This window comes from Pan troglodytes, chromosome 1 (genome assembly GCF_028858775.2).
Source record: "Pan troglodytes isolate AG18354 chromosome 1, NHGRI_mPanTro3-v2.0_pri, whole genome shotgun sequence".
In the NCBI taxonomy this organism is placed as follows: Eukaryota; Metazoa; Chordata; class Mammalia; order Primates; family Hominidae; genus Pan; species Pan troglodytes.
The window spans coordinates 25,023,387-25,040,486 of record NC_072398.2 but is presented as its reverse complement, the minus strand read 5'-3'; the positions used below and the strand labels follow the sequence as shown (position 1 = coordinate 25,040,486).

The window sequence follows — 17,100 nt, the reverse complement described above, 5'->3', positions numbered from 1 at the left end:
CCCAGGCTGGAGTGCAGTGGCGCAATCTTGGCTCACTGAAATCCCTGCCTCTTGGGTTCAAGTGATTCTTTTGCCTCAGCCTCCTGAGTAGCCGGGACTACAGGCACGCACCACCACGCCCAGCTAATTTTTATATTTTTAGTAGAGACGGGGTTTCACCATATTGGCCAGGCTGGTCTCGAACTCCTGACCTCGTGATCCGCCCGCCTTGGCCTCCCAAAGCGCTGGGATTACAGGCGTGAGCCACTGTACCTGGCCCACTCGCTCTTCTTTTACAAAACTTAGATCCCAAAAGATATGAAGAAGTTGCTTTGACCTACAAAATATTTCAGACTTTTAAGAACAGGACTAAAGATCTTTATTCTAATCTCCTTATAATATTTCAGATGTTAATAGGAGAAAGAGAAAACTGTATATAAAACAATCTGAGGAATTAAAGTCAAAAGCCAGCAAACAAATAGAAAGGGTAAACATTAAAAATGCCAATTTTCCTCACTTTCTGTTGACTTACAAAGAACATACATGGGCAGGAAGTCTGCCTTGTGACTTCTCCCCTCTGAAATTAGATATTGTGCTTCCTCTTCCTCTCACTCTGCCCTGCTTTAGCCATCAACAAAGTTTTTTAAACAAAAACATTCATGACCTCTGAAGGATGAGGTAAGATAAGGATGTGAAATTGCACTGCTAACAGCTCTCTTGAGAGGGCACCAGGCCCACGCAGGCAGACAGGGCACAGGGAGGCTGCATGTGGGTCCTGCTCCTCCTGGGCAGCTCTGCCCAATGAGGTTCCAAGTCTTAGAATAGGACACAGTCAGAATTGGAGCAAAAATGCACTCTCAAGTCAAAGAGAATAAACTAACAAAAGCCCTTCTGCCGTTGGCACAGACAGAGGCTGAGGACTGACTATGCAGCAGTCTAAACCACAATCTACAAAAGTTGCTTTTGGCCCGGCATGGTGGCTCACACCTGTAATCCCAGCACTTTGAGAGGCCGAGGTGGGTGGATCACCAGGTCAGGAGTTCCAGACCAGCCTGGCCAACATGGTGAAACCTCATTTCTCTAAAAATACAAAAATTAGCCGGGCGTGGTAGCACGTGCCTGTAATCCCAGCTACTCGGGAGGTGGGATCCATCCACCTTGGCCTCCCAAAGTGCTGGGATTACAGGTGGGAGCCACTATGCCCGGCCAAAGTTGACCTCTATTGAAATGTCTTTTTTGATTTTTTTCTTCTTCCATATTCACAACTTTGTGCTTGGAAGCTGCAGGGCTCCTCTCTGTTACCCACCCCATTTATGCCAGATGACTTTTTTTTTTTTGGAGACAGAGTTTTGCTCTTGTTGCCCAGGTTGGAGTGCAATAGCACGATCTCGGCTCACCACAACCTCTGCCTCCCAGGTTCAAGCTAATTCTCCTGCCTTAGCCTCCTGAGTAGCTGGGATTACAGGAGCACACCATCACACCCAGCTAATCTTTGTATTTTTGTAGAGACAGTGTTTTGCCATGTTGGCCAGGCTGGTCTTGAACTCCTGACCTCAAGTGATCCACCTGCCTCGGCCTCCCAAAGTGATGGGATTACAGGCATGAACCACTGTGCCTGGCCGAAGTGGGGTACTTTAAATATTCACCCTTTGGTCTGAGGCCTAATGATTTTGGCAAATAGCACTGAAATTCTAGATGAATGAAGTATAAAGTTGTTCTGGTGTGAGTACCATACATTGAATGAAACACAGCAGGAAGAATGAGCCAATCATTCTCTGGTTCCAAATCTATAAAGCTCTGAATACCACATGCCTCATGTCTGGCATGTCTAGAAATAAATACCAATCCAACTTTTCTCTTTAGTTCATGAAATCCCAAGGACAAGTGTGAAAGCATTATCATTATGTCACTATGACTACAGGAAATTCATAGAAACAAAATTGGATTATATGTGTGTGCTTATTTGTATATACATACACACCCACATACATTGACCAAAGCAAACAAAATCTCAAGACCATAGTTCCTAATGACAGAGCCAAGAAGGCCGGGCATGGTGGCTCACGCCTGTAATCCCAGCACTTTGGGAGGCCGTGGTGGGCGGATCACTTGAAGTCAGGAGTTTGAGACCAGCCTGGCTAACATGGTGAAACCCCGTCTCTACTAAAAATACAAAAAAAAAATTAGCAGAGTGTGGTGGCATGCACCTGTGGCCCCAGCTGCGTGAGGAGGCTGAAGTAGGAGATATGCTTGAACCCAGGAGGTGGAGGTTGCAGTGAGCTGAGATCACGCTACTGCACTTCAGCCTGGGCAACAAACAGGGTCTCTTTTTTTGACATACTGTGTCAAAAAAAAAAAAAAAAAAAAAACAGAGCCAACGAAAGGGAGAGAAGATGCTATGATGCAGTCATCATCAAGCTTGTTTGACGCAAAGAAATAAGTATATGCAACCAAAGCAGGGTTTCTTAACTTTGGCATTACTGACATTTTGAGTCGGAAAATACTTTTTTTTCCCTTGAGACAGGGTCTCAGCTCTGTTGCTCAGGCTGGAGTGCAGTGACGTGACCATGGCACACTGCAGCCTCGACTTCTTGGGGTTAAGCCATCCTCCCACCTCAGCCTACCAAGTAGCTGGGACTACGGGTGCATGCCACTATGCCCAACTAATTAAAAAATTTTCTTGGCCAGGCGCAGTGGCTCACGTTTGTAATCCCAGCACTTTGGGAGACTTGAGGCAGGTGGATCACGAGGTCAGGAGTTCGAGACCAGCCTGGCCAACGTGGTGAAACCCCGTCTCTACTAAAAATACAAAAATTAGCTGGGCTTGGTGGTGCACGCCTGTAATCCCAGCTACTCAGGAGGTTGAGGCAGGAGAATCACCTGAATGCAGGAGGTGGAGGTTGCAGTGAACCGAGGTGGCACCACTGCACTCCAGCCTGGGCAACAGAGTGAGATTCTGTCTCAAAAAAAAAAAAAAAATTTGTTTTCTTGTAGAGACAGGGTCTCACTCTGTTGCCCAGGCTGGTCTCCAACTCCTAGTCTCAAGTGATCCTCCTGTCTCAGCCTCCCAAAGTGCTGGGATTACAGGCCTGAGCCACCATGCCTGGCCTTGGATAATTCTTTGTTGTTGGCTGTCCTGTGCACTGTGGAATATTTAGCAGCATGATCACTCCTCTGCGTAGTGGTAAATGTCCCTAGACATTGCCAAATGTTCCCTGGGGACGTGAGGTGGGGTGGTGTGAAAATTGCCTTAGGTTGAGAACTACTAAACTAAAGCAACATGTTTTCATGGCTTTGACCACCAGCTATGTCCTGATGACAGACAAAACTATAGCCCAGCCAGAGGACTCTCCTGAACTCCCAACCACAGACCCAACATCCTGCTCAACTTTTCCACTTGATAGTGCCCAGGCACCTGAAACTCAGAGAGCTCATCTCCCAGACCTCTAATCCTGGTGGATGCCACCAGCTGCACAAGCTGCAAATTCATCTACCTTTTCCTTTAACTCCCAACTCTACAGTTAATCCAATGTCCTACTAATTAAAACCTTTAAACAGTTCTCATGTCTATATCTTCTTTGTTATTCCCGTGATAATGCCTTAGTTCGTTATTTTTTCTTTTTCATTGATGTTTCTCAGTCATATTGCCTTAGTTCTAACATGCTTAATTTCATAACTTTTACTTTACTGGCTTCCAAGCTATTTTCCATACTGTGCATCAATAGAATCTTTCTACCCTACAAAGATGATCATTCTTCTGTTCTCATCTGCCCTGTTCTCCCTCCTCGGGGTGATTTTTAGGAACATTGCTAAAGGCAGTTTTAAGTAATGATGGCCCAGTGAGGCAGGATCACAGAATCTTCCTTTGTCAGCATCAAAAGAATACTAAAAAAAGTTAAACAATTTACCAGTAGCAACCAAAGAAAGGGGTAAACCTTCATGCTGCAAATGTTGAAAAGTGGGTGCGAAGAGAAAATTTGAAAGTGGCTGATAATTAGGCCTCCATTCCTGGGAAGGAGTATTGAAGAAAGAAGGTAAGTTAACAAAATCTTGTGATGTCATTAATATTCCAAGCTGGAGACAAGCAGCCTGAGGAGAAGACAGCTCTAGAAAAAGTTAGACACACACAATCAAGGGATTTCAGCAGATTCAGGAAGAACTGCCAAGGTATGCCACTTTCCAGGGAGCTGGACAGAACTGGGTACAATCCCATGGGAGTGGGACAGCTCCCATGGGGGGAGGTATCTCCAACTGGATGGAGAGAGTGGGTCCAGGTACAAGTGATTTCATCCCCAGAAGGGTTAACACCACCAGCTTAGCTCCCTCTCCCATCCCAAGGCTATAGAAATGTAGAAACAAAGCACTTCTACAGACCTCAAAATGTGATGTGTGAAGGGCAGAAAAACTAGTTCCAGGTAGTGAGAAGTGGGATGACAGAAGTCATTCAATTTTTTTTTTTTTTGAGAGAGGGTCTTGGTCTGTTACCCAGGCTTGAGTGCAGTAGCACGATCTTGGCTGACTGCAACCTCCACTTCTTGGGCTCAAGGGATTCTCCAGCCTCAGCCAGGCATGAGCCATTGAAGTCCAGCTAATTTTTGTATTTTTTGTAGAGATGGGGTTTCCCCACGTTTCCCAGGCTGATCTTGAACTCCTGAGGTCAAAGCAATCCACCTGCCTTGGCTTCCCAAAGTGCTGGGATGACAGGTGTGAGCCAACGTGTTTGGCCCACTTATTTATTTATTTTTAAATATAGGGTCTTGCGGGGTCTGGTGCGGTGGCTCACGCCTGTAATCCCAGCACTTTGGGAGGCCGAGGCGGGTGGATAACGAGGTCAGGAGATCGAGACCATCCTGGCTAACACGGTGAAACCCCGTCTCTACTAAAAAACACAAAAAATTAGCCGGAAGTGGTGGCGAGCACCTGTAGTCCCAGCTACTCGGGAGGCTGAGGCAGGAGAATGGCGTGAACCTGGGAGGCAGAGCTTGCAGTGAGCCAAGATCGCGCCACTGCACTCCAGCCTGGGTGACAGAGCAAGACTCCGCCTCAAAAAAAAGGATAGGGTCTTGCTCTGTTGCCCAGGCTGGAGTACAGTGGTGTGATCACAGCTCCCTGCAGCCTTGACCTCCTGGGCTCAAGCAATCCTTCCACCTAAGCCTTCTGAGTACATGGTCCCACAGGTGGGTGCCACCATATCTGGCTAATTTTTTCTATCTTTTGTAGAGACAGAGTCTCAGCATATTGCCCAGGCTGGTACCAAACTCCTGGGTTCACCTCGCCCTCCCAAAGTGCCAGTTTCTCCAAAAGTTTCTACTCCATTTCAAATATGATCTGATGTAAATTATTTTAAAGTAATAATCGAAGATCAGTTCACCTTCCCTTTGGGAGATATAGGCTGGGCAAACACAGCTACGGAAAAGAAAGTAATCAGTCAACGAAAATTACTACCTCTTATAACTGTCTCTATTTAAAACAAGAGAAACATATACAAAAATATACCATTTCCTTTACTCACTTTTGTGATAGTTTTTAAGATGGCAAGGCGATCTGCAGGGGGCGGTAAACCCACAAACAGTGTTTTGTCCAGGCGGCCTGGGCGCAGGATTGCAGGGTCAATTATATCTAGAGAAGAAGGGAGAAAAAAAGTCTTAAATAAAACCTTTTATTTTTATTTTTTTATTTTTTTGAGAGAGGGTCTTGTTCCATCTCCCAGGCTGGAGTGCAGTGGCATGATCTCAGCTCACTGCAGCCTCGACCTCCCAGGCTCAGATGATTCTCCCACCTCAGCCTCCTGAGTAGCTAAGACTATAGATGCATGCTACCATGCCTGGCTAATTTTTTTTCTTTTACTTACTTAAATTCATTAATTAATTTTTATTTCAATAGGTTTTTGGGGAACAGGTGGTGTTTGGTTACATGAGTAAGTTATTTGGTGATTTCTGAGATTTTGGTGCACCCATCACTGGAGCAGCATATACTGTACCCAGTGTGCAGTCTTTTATCCCTCAACCGCTCCCACTCTTTCCCTCAAGTCCACAAAAGTCCACTGTATCATTCTTATGCTTTGTGCCCTCATAGCTTAGCTCCCACTTATGAGTGAGCACATAAGATGTTTGGCTGGTTAATTTTTTATTTTTAGTAGAGACAGGATTTCGCTATGTTGCCCAGGCTAGTCTTGAACTCCCGAGTGCAAGCAATCCGCCCTTCTCGGCCTCCCAAAGTGCTGGGATTACAGACGTGAGCCACTGTGCTCAGACCAAATAAATAAAATCTTTTAAAAAATGCAATTAACGGCTGGGCGCGGTGGCTCACACCTGTAATCCCAGCACTTTGGGAGGCCAAGGCAGGCAGATTACCTGAGGTCAGGAGTTCGAGACCAGCCTGGCCAATATGGTGAAACCCCGTCTCTGCTAAAAATACAAAAATTAGCCGGGTGTGATGGCACACACCTGTAATCCCACCTACTCGGGAGGCTGAGGCAGGAAAATTGCTTGAGCCTGGGAGATGGAGGTTGCAGTGAGCTGAGATCGTGCCACTGCACTTCAGCCTGGCCAACAGAGTGATACTGTCTCAAAAAAAAAAAAAAAAAAAAGCAATTAACATGAGATGAGAAGAACCTCTTTATAAAAAATAAAAAATTAATAAATTGCATTTTATTTAAATGAAAAGCTTCTGCTCATCAAAATACATCTCTTCGGCTATGCATGGTGGCAGATCACCTGAGGTCAGGAGTTTGAAACCAGCCTGGCCAACATGGTGAAACCCTGGGTCTACTAAAAAAAACAAAACATTAGCTGGGTGTGGTGGTCCACACCTGTAATCCCAGCTACTTGTGAGGTTGAGGCAGAAGAATCACTTGAACCTGGGAGGCGGAGGCTGCAATGAGATCGTGCCACTGCACTCCAGCCTGGGCGACAGAGCAAGACTCTTGTCTCAAAAACAATAACAAAAAAACAAAACATGTCCTTAAGTAAATGAAAAGTCCACCCCACCTTCCGGCCCCAAACTGCTCTTCTTCCAGGATTCCCTATCTCAGATAATGATCACCACACCACTCCACCCCACCCTACCTCCCAAATACCAGGCAGGTTTCTCCCTTCCCTCTAACCAATTTCCATCAAGCATTCCTCTGATTACGTCAACCCTCAGTAAAGGCAAAATGTGAGTCCTCCTAAATGGTCCTGCCTCTAGACTTCCTCTCTCTGGGCCTCTTTACAATGCCGCTAGTGTTATTGTCCTAAAATACACGTCCAATTCTCTCAAATTCCGCTCCCACTGCAGAATGAATCCTCCAGCTGTCACTATGGCAGGAAATCCCTTTAGGATCTGACCATCTTCCTTTCTGGTTTTACTCTTCCTACACATTCTTCCAACTCCCACGCCCTGTTTACACCAGATCTCTTGCTGTTCCCTAAACAATCCAGAAGCTTCTTGCCTTCTCTGTGCTCTCAGTGGTTCCCTTCCCTGAAGTGCCTCCCTCCTCATTTATACCTGTGGGAATTCTCAAAGGACACCTCTTTCAGGAAGTTTTCCTTGAGTCCCCCCAGATAAACTCTCTCACCTTCCTTTGTGCTTGCCAGACCCTTGGTATCAGGAGCACAGAGCAAGCCCCATACCTGAAGCTCATTTTGACCATTCCTGACTCCTCCACAAAGACCCCATTTTTAATAAAATCACATCATTTCCAACAGTCCCTTAACCATTAATATGAGGGTTCTTATAGCTCACAATGTTCAGACACAGGCTATAATTAATGAGATTCACGTTTCTAATAAACCTACTAAGACTTAACCAATGAGTTACTCCTCTACAAAGAGGTAAATTATTATTATTCCCTTTTTAGCTAAAATTCCAAACCTATTAGATGTTGTTCTTTAACCACCTTATGGAACCCATATACTTATTATTCAATGGTTTCATCACTATTCAGCACATTGTTGGAACTCTCTCTTGGAATGCTAGGATTCCATACTTGGAAATAGGAAAGAATATTACTGCATAACACTTTCAATATCATACTAGAGCATGGTTCAACAAGCCTAAGGGTCTTCTGACTCTACAGAGCAGAGGTTGTCAAATATTCATGTCTCAGAATCCCTTTGCACTCTTAAAAATTATTGAGGACTCCTTTGTAACCTTTCTCTCCTGCCCTTACCTGCTCTCCTTTATCCTTAGGCAGCCACCTATCTGTTTTGGCACTATAGATTAGTTTGCATTTTCTAAAGTTTTATATAAGTGGAATTATACAATATGTACTGTGCTTTCTTTCATGCAACATAATCATTTTGGGTTTCACCCAAGTTGTTTCATGTGTCAGTAATTTTCTTGTACAAGTCTTTGTATATGCTTTTTTTTTTTTTAATGACAGAGTCTCACTCTGTCACCCAGGCTAGAGTGCAGTGGGGCGATCTCGGCTCATTGCAACCTCTGCCTCCTGGGTTCAAGCAATTCTCTGCATCAGCCTCCCAAGTAGCTGAGATTACAAGTGTGCCCCCCCGCCCCCCATGCCCGGCTAAGTTTTCTATTTTTAGTAGAGACGGGGTTTCACCATCTTGGCCAGGCTGGTCTTGAGCTCCTGACCTCATGATCCACCCGCCTTAGCCTCCCGAAGTGCTGGGATTACAGGCCTGAGCCACGGCTCCCAGGCTGTATATGCTTTCATTTCTCTTCAGTAAATTACCTAAGTGTAAGATACCAGTAGTATGGCCATATCAAACTGTAGGTATAAGCTTAACTTTTAAGAAATTGCTGGCCGGACGGAGTGGCTCACGCCTGTAATCCCAGCACTTTGGGAGGCTGAGGCGGGAGGATCACAATGTCAAGAGATTGAGACCATCCTGGCCAACATGGTGAAACCCCGTCTTTACTAAAAATACAAAAATTAGCTAGGCATGGTGGCACATGCCTGTAATCCCAGCTATTCAGGAGGCTGAGGCAGGAGAATCACTTGAACTCAGGAGGCGGAGGTTGCAGTGAGCCGAGATCAGGCCACTGCACTCCAGCCTTGGGACAGAGCAAGACTCGGTCTCAAAAAAAAAAAAAAAAAGAAAAAGAAAAAAAGAAATTGCCAAACTGTTTTCCAAACTACTTGTACCATTACATTCCCATCATCAGTGCATGAAAGTTCCAGTTCCTCCATATCCTTGCCAACATTTGGCACAGCCAGTCTTTTCAATCTTTTAGTTATTCTAAGGTTTGTAGTGCTTACTGTGGCTTTAATTTGCATTTCCCTAGTGACTAATGGTGTGAAGCATTTTCCATGAGTTTGCCATTTGTACACCTCCTATGGTGAAGTAACTGTACAAATCTTTTGGCCATTTTTATGTTTAAAGTTGATTAAATAATTTTGTAAACTGACAAAGAAAAATGGTATATATTTAGGTTGTACAACATGTTTTTTTTTGTTTTGAGATGGAGTCTCACTCTGTCGCCCAGGCTGGAGTGCAGTGGCATGATCTCAGCTCACTGCAACCTCTGCCTCCCGGGTTCAAGTTCATTCTCCTGCCTCAGCCTCCTGAGCAGCTGGGATTACAGGTGACCACCACCATGCCCGGCTAACTTTTGTATTTTTAGTAGAGACGGGGTTTCACCATATTGGTCAGGCTGGTCTCGAACTCCTGACCTCGTGATCCACCTGCCTTGGCCTCCCAAAGTGCTAGGATTACAGGCATGAGCCACAGTGCCTGGCATTTTTTTTTTTTTTTTTGAGATGGAGTTTTGCTCTTGTTGCCCAGGCTGGAGTGCAATAGCGCAATCTCAGCTCACCGCAACCTCTACCTCCTGGATTCAAGCGATTCTCCTGCCTCAGCCTCCCGAGTAGCTGGGATTACAGGCATGCACCACCATGCCCGGCTAATTTGTTTTTTTTTTTTTTTTTTTTGTATTTTTAGTAGAAACGGGGTTTCTCCATGTTGGTCAGGCTGGTCTCGAACTCCCAACCTCAGGTGATCTGCTCATCTCGGCCTCCCAAAGTGGTGGGATTACAGGCGTGAGCCACTGTGCCTGGCCAACATGTGTTTTTAAAATGTGTATACACTGTGGAATGGCCAAGTTGAGACAACTGACACAGGCATTACCTCATATTCTTATTACTTTTTTTGTGGTAGATCACTTAAAATCTACTCTCTTGGCAATTTTCAAGTACCTTTTGGCTACTTTTAAAATGGTGTAGTTTTTTTTTTTTTTTTTTTTTGAGACGGAGTCTCTGTCGCCAGGCTGGAGTACTTTGGCATGACCTTGGCACACTGAAACCTCAACTCCCAGGTTCAAGCGATTCTCCTGCCTCAGCCTCCCAAGTAGCTGGGATTCCAGGCATGCACCACCACACTCGGCTACTTTTTGTATTTTTCGTAGAGACGGGATTTCACCATGTTGGCTAGGATGGTCTCGATCTCCTGACCTCGTGATCCGCCTGCCTCGGTTCCCAAAGTGCTGGGATTACAGGCGTGAGCCAATGTGCCTGGCCCAAAATGGTGTAGGTTTTTGGTTTTTTTTTTTTTTTTTTTCTGAGACAGCGTCTCGCTCTGCTGTCCAGGCTGGAATGCAGTGGTGCGATCTTGGCTCACGGCAAGCTCCACCTCCCTGGTTCTCGCCATTCTCCTGCCTCAGCCTCCAGAGTATCTGGGACTTACAGGTGCCCACCACAACGCTCAGCTAATTTTTTTTGTATTTTTAGTAGAGACGGAGTTTCACCATGTTAGCCAGGTTGGTCTCGATCTCCTGACCTTGTGATCCGCCCACCTGGGCCTCCCAAAGTGCTGGGATTACAGGCGTGAGCCACCGCGCCTGGCCTAAAATGGTGTAGTTTTTAATCCTTTATCAGATATATGCTTTGCAAATATTTTCTCCTAGTCTGTGGTTTATCTTATATTCTCTTATTTGCATTTTTGTAAGAGACTGGGTCTCACTACACTGCCCAGGCTGGCCTCGAAGTGCTGAGCTCAAAGGATCCTCCCACCTCAGTCTCCTGAGTAGCTGGGTTTACAGGCGTGTACCACTGTACCTGGTTTATTGGCACTTTCGAAGAGCAGTTCAGTTTATCTATTTGCTCTTTTATGGTTTACGCTTTTAATATCATATAGGAAATCTTTGCTTAATTCAAGGTAGAAAAAAATTTCTCCAATGTTTTCTTCCAAGAGTTTTATAATGTTGTTTTCAATGGTCTTTGATTCATTTTGAGTTATTTTTTGTATGTGGTAAAAGGTATGAATTAAGGTTCAATTTTTCTTTTTGCATATGGATATTCAGTTGCTCCAGTACCATTGTTGAAAAGACTATACATTCTCCACTGCATTGCCTTTGTGCTTTTTAAATACATCAACTATCTAGATATGCATAGGAACATTTCTGGATTTTTTTTCTGTTCCTTTTATCTATCTGTCTCAGCTCTATGCCAGTTACCATGCTGTTGAAACATCTTTTAATTTAAACATATAAATACATGCCAGGCATGGTGGCTCACGCCTGTAATCCCAGCACTTTGGGAGGCTGAGGCGGGTGGATCACTTGAGGTCAGGAGTTCGAGACCAGCCTGGCCAACATGGTGAAACCCCATAACTACTGAAAACTAAAAAATTAGCTGAGCATGGTGTTGCGTGCCTGCAATCCCAGCTACTCGGGAGGCTAAGGCAGGAGAATCGCTTGAACCTGGGAAGCGGAGGTTGCAGTGAGCCAAGATCGTGCTACTGCACTCCAGCCTGGGCAACAGGGTGAGGCTCCATCTAAAAAAAAAAAAAAACCCACAAAAAACTCCCCACAAAACACATCTTAAAGCCAGTTCTACATGCCCCAAGGTAAAGGGGAATACTGATGATAATTATAAAGCATTCTTAGTTTGGGAGTCCTATAATCACTTAACATCTCTGACAAATATCACACTTAATATTATGCAGTTTATTATTTTAATAAGTTATTTACAGTAAAAGGCATTCTGGACACTTTATATAAATTTTAGTATTAGATGACTTAAACTACACTTCACCAAAGGCTCCTGCAAGATTCTATGTATTACATCATTAGAAATGAGATGCTAATCTCTTCCTAGCTCTTCCCTAAACAGGCCCCTACCATTGTCTTTCCCGTCTTAGTTAATGTGAACTCATTCTCCCGGTTTTTCAGGCCCAGACCTTGGAGCCATGCTTGATTCCACTTTCCCACATCCTTAACTACTCCATTAGCAAATCAGGTCAACCCTATGACACAATATATTCAGATTCTTTCTACATCCACAGCTATCACCCAGCTCAAACCACCACCACCTTGCACCTGCACTATTCTTACAGCTTCCCAACTGGTTCCCTATCTAATTATGTCAGAGACAGAATTCTTTTTTTTTCCTTTTGCCCTCTCAACCCAGCTTTTCCCAACTTTGGGAAATCTGGGAAGAGAAAGCCTAAGAGACAGAATTCTTAGGTAGAAGACAAAAAATAACAATTCTGATATTTACAATAAAAATGGCACTAACAATCCCAACACTTTAAAGAGAAAGTCCATTCACTCACAAATGAGATGGTTGCCTGAAAAAGAAACCTCCTTTCATCTGTTGATAAGCAGCACCTACTGTTCTTTATCAAGCACCTCCCTCCCCTCAAAAAAGCTATTACAGCTTGCCATGGGTAAAAAACATTAATTAAAAAAGAAAAAAAAAAGTTAAAATTGAGAGGTAACAGTAGCAACTTTTAACTTTAGGAAAACATTATTTTGTTATAAATGGACCCTCAATTTTTAACAAAGGTAACAAGACAATTCAATGAGGGAGTAATTAATCTTTGCAACAAAGGTGCTAGGACAAGTGGTTTTTTGTTTGTCTGTTTGTTTGTTTCTTTTTTTGGAGACAGGGTCTCACTCTGTAGCGCAGGCTGGAGTGCAGTGGTGTATCATAGCTCACTGCAGCCTTGATCTCCGGGGCTCAAGCAATCCTCCCGCCATAGCCTCCCAAGTAGCTAAGACTACAGGCATGCACCACCATGCCCATTTAATTTTGTTTTGTTTTTGTGTATTTTTTGTAGAGATGAGGTCTCACTATGTTGCCCAGGCTGGTCTTGAACTCCTGAGCTCAAACAATCCTCCCATGTTGGCCTCCCAAAGTGCTGGGATTACAGGCATGAGTCACTGCACTGGGCCCGACAAGGGATATTGACACTCAAAAGAATCAATTTGCACACTTTCCTCACAACACGCAACAAATTAACTCAAAATGGATCAAAGACCTAAATGTAAGAGCTAAAATTGTATGAGAAGAAAATGCAGGAGTTAATTTTAGTGACCTTCGGTTAGGCAATGATTTTTACACCATTGATAACACCATCAAAATTGCAAGCGGTAAAAGACAAACACATAAATTGGAATTTATCAAAATTAAAAACTTGTGTTTCAAATGACATCAAAAAAGTGAAAAGACAACCCACAGATTGGTGAAAACATATGTAGATCACATATCTGATTTTAGATTTGTATCTAGAACAAAGAACTCTTACTACTCAATGACAAGGCAAATAACCTAATTGAAAAATGACCAGACATATCTCCAAAGAAGACATACAAATGACCAACAAGCACAATAAAAGATGCTCAACACTATCAGTTATCAGGGAAATGCAAATCAAATCAGAATGAAATACCACCTCACATCCACTAGAATAACTATAATAAAAAAAGACAATAACAGGTATTAGTAAGAATGTGAATAAATCAGAACTCTCATATATTTTAATGTCAAAATTACTAGCGGGAATATAAAAATGATGCAGCCACTTTGGAAAAGAGTTTAGCAGTTTCTCAAAATGTTAAACAGGGAGTTACCATATGATCCAGCAATTCCACTCCTAGGTATAGACCCAGGAGAAATAAAAACATATGTCCATACAAAAATGTATACATGAATGTTCATAGTAGCATTATTCATAATAGCCAAAAAACAGAAACAGCCCAGATGTCCAACTGGTGAATAAACAAAATGTGGTATATCCATACAACGGGATATTATTTCATAATAAAAAGGAATGAAGTATTGATACATTCTATAATATGAATAAATCTTGAAAACATTATGCTAAAGAAGCCAGATTTAAGAGCCCTCATATTGTATAACGCTATTTACATAAAATATCCAGAATAGACAAATTTATATAGACAGAAAGTAGATGATGGCCAGTAGTGACACATGCCTAAAATCTCAGTACTTTGAGAGGCCAAGGCAGGGGGCATGCTGCAGGCCAGGAGTGCGAGACCAACCTGGTTAACATGAGACCCTGTCTCTACATTAAAAAAAAAAAAAAAAAAAAAAAAAAGGAAAGTAGATTAGTGGTTGCCTAAGGCTGGAGATGAGAAAAGGAAAAGTGAATGCTAACAGGCATGAGATTTTTTAAGGGTGATGAACATTTTCTTTTTTTTTTGAGATAGGGTCTCACTCTGTTGCCCAAGCTGGAGTGTAGTGGCACAATCTCGGCTCACTGCAACCTCTGCCTTCCAGGTTCAAGCGATTCTCCTGCCTCAGCCTCCTAAGTAGCTGGGACTCTAGGTGCGCACCACCATGCCCTGCTAAATTTTGTATGTTTTTGGTAGAGACGAGGCTTCACTGTGTTGGCCAGGCTGGTCTCAAAACTCCTGGCCTCAAGTGATCCACTCGCCTCGGCCTCCCAAAGTGCTAGGATTACAGGCATGAGCCACACATGGCCCAGGTGATGCAAATATTCTAAGATTAGATTGTTGGGATGGCTGTAAAGCTATGTAAATATACTCAAAACCATTGAATGATATACTTAAAATGGGTAAATTTTACGATATGCCACTTACATCTCAGTAAAGCTTTTTAAAAAAATGAATCCTCAGACTAGCAACACTATAAATATATCCATTGAAAATAATTACAAGATCAGACAACCTTCATGAAATAGGTTTCTACTCATGATTCATTCAACAAATAATAATAAGAAGAATGATGTTTTTTGTTTGTTTGTTTTGAGACAGAGTCTCCTTCTGTTGCCCAGGCTGGAGTGCAGTCGCACAATCTCCGCTCATTACAACTTTCACTTTCCAGGTTCAAGCAATTCTTGTGCCTCAGCCTCCCAAGTAGCTGGGATTACAGGTATGTGCCACCATACCCAGCTAACTTTTTTTTTTTCTTTTTTTTGTATTTTTAGTAGAGACGAGATTTTTGCCACGTTAACCCAGGTTGGTCTCAAACTCCTGGCCTCAAGTGATCTGCTCACCTCAGCCTCCCAAAGCGCTGGGATTACAGGCATGAGCCATCGCATCCAGCCGTAAACAATTATTGAGCTCTACTACATATCATAGCATCTATAACTCAGCCAAAGTTCTGGCTGGGCATAACCTAATTTTAAAAGGGCAGTACTGTGCCAAAGGGCAAAACATACAGGGTTGACCATGGCACCAAGTCATTGTTCAATTACCTTCAAATGCATTCAACAATGACCCAAAGCATCCAGACTAGATGTGTAAGGAAACACTCTATTTAGCTTGGAACTTCAGTGGTAAATATCTTAGTACAATGAAATAAATACCTTCTCTGTGAGTCATCCACTCTTTCATCTGATAATTATTATTATTTTTTGAGACGGAGTCTTGCTCTGTCACCAGGCTGAAGTGCAGTGGCGCGATCACTACAACCTCCACCTCCCGAGTTCCAGCGATTCTCCTGCCTCAGTCTCCTGAGTAGCTGGGACTACAGGCACGCGCCACCATGGCCAGCTAATTTTTGTATTTTCAGTAGAGACGGGTTTCACCATGTTGGCCAGGATAGTCTCAATCTCTTAACCTCGTGATGTGTCTGCCTCAGCCTTCCAAAGTGCTGGGATTACAGGCATGAGCCAACACGCCCAGCCTTCATCTGATAATTATTAAACGCTTAGAATGGGCAGAGCCTCTAACTAGAACCTACCTCTCAGATATAAAAGTGCAGAATGAATCCCTGCCCTGCAGAAGCTTGCACATCTAATCATAATTTGCTTATTTATTTCTTCTTTTCTTTTCCTTTTTTTTTTTTTTTGAGACAGGGTCTTGCTCTGTCATCCAGGCTGGAGTGCAGTGGTGCAATCATAGCTCACTGTGGCCTCAAACTTCTAGTTTCAAGTGATCCTCCTGCCTCAGCTTCCCAAGTAGCTGGGATTACAGGTACACACCAGTGCATCTGGCTAATTTTTATTTTTATTTTATATTTTTTGAGACAGAGTCTTGCCCTGTCACCCAGGCTGGAGTGCAGTGGCGCGATCTCGGCTCACTGCAACCTCTGCCTCCTGAGTTCAAGCGATTCTTCTGCCTCAGCCTCCCGAGTAGCTGGGACTATGGGCACGTGCTACCACGCCCAGCTGATTTTTTTATTTTTAGTAGAGATGGGGTTTCACCATGTTGGCCAGGCTGGTCTCGAACTCCTGACCTCATGATCTGCCCGCCTCGGCCTCCCAAAGTGTTGGGATTACAGGTGTGAGCCACTGCACCTGGCCTAATTTTTATTTTGTAGAGATGGGGTCTTGCTTTGTTGCCCAGGCTAATCTTGAACTCCTAGCCTTAAGAGATCCTCTTGCCTCAGCCTCCCAAAGTGCTGGGATTACAGGTGTGAGCCACCACACTTGGCCCTTATTTATTTTTTCAACTGAGCCATGCATAGAAGGCAGAAACTCTTTCTGGATTATACTACTGGTAGAAAATACGTAATTATTGAGTAGAAGAGAAAGTAATAAGATATTTGGGCTTCATAATTGTGCAGGAATATCTTTTTTAAACAGCTAGATAATAGATTAAGGGGGAACAGGTAGTTCCCTAACTGAGAACATCGTTTACTGGAGTTGGTATGTGAAAAAGAGAATGCAAAGATGTGCATAGGAGAGACTAAGGTTAGGGTACAAAGAACTGCATTTCCTCTGGTTAAGCAAAAGGAAGTTCGCTTATTTCCAGAAGAAAATGTGGACTTTGATACAGCACACATTAGAAGAGGGCTAGGGCTATGCACGGTGGTTCACGCCTGTAATCCCAGAACATTGTGAGGCTGAGGTGGGAGGATCGCTTGAGCCCAGGAGTTTGAGACCAGCCTGGGCAACATAGTGAGACGTCATCTCTACAAAAAAGTTTTTTTTTTTTTTTAATTAGCTGGGTGTAGTGGTGCGTGCC

At 43.6% G+C, this 17,100-nt stretch overlaps 1 protein-coding gene and 1 non-coding gene across 2 annotated transcripts in view; both read right to left on the bottom strand.

Moving 5' to 3' along the window:
• NVL (nuclear VCP like) overlaps window positions 1–17,100 on the bottom strand; it is a 102,436-nt gene that overhangs the window by 17,507 nt on the left and 67,829 nt on the right. Inside the window, 1 exon segment of the mRNA XM_054659325.2 lies at window positions 5,492–5,598. Coding sequence (XP_054515300.1) covers window positions 5,492–5,598 — 107 coding nt within the window.
• MIR320B-2 (microRNA mir-320b-2) lies at window positions 12,271–12,407 on the bottom strand. Its single transcript, NR_035741.1, has one exon. It is a non-coding gene; the product is annotated as a microRNA mir-320b-2 (primary transcript).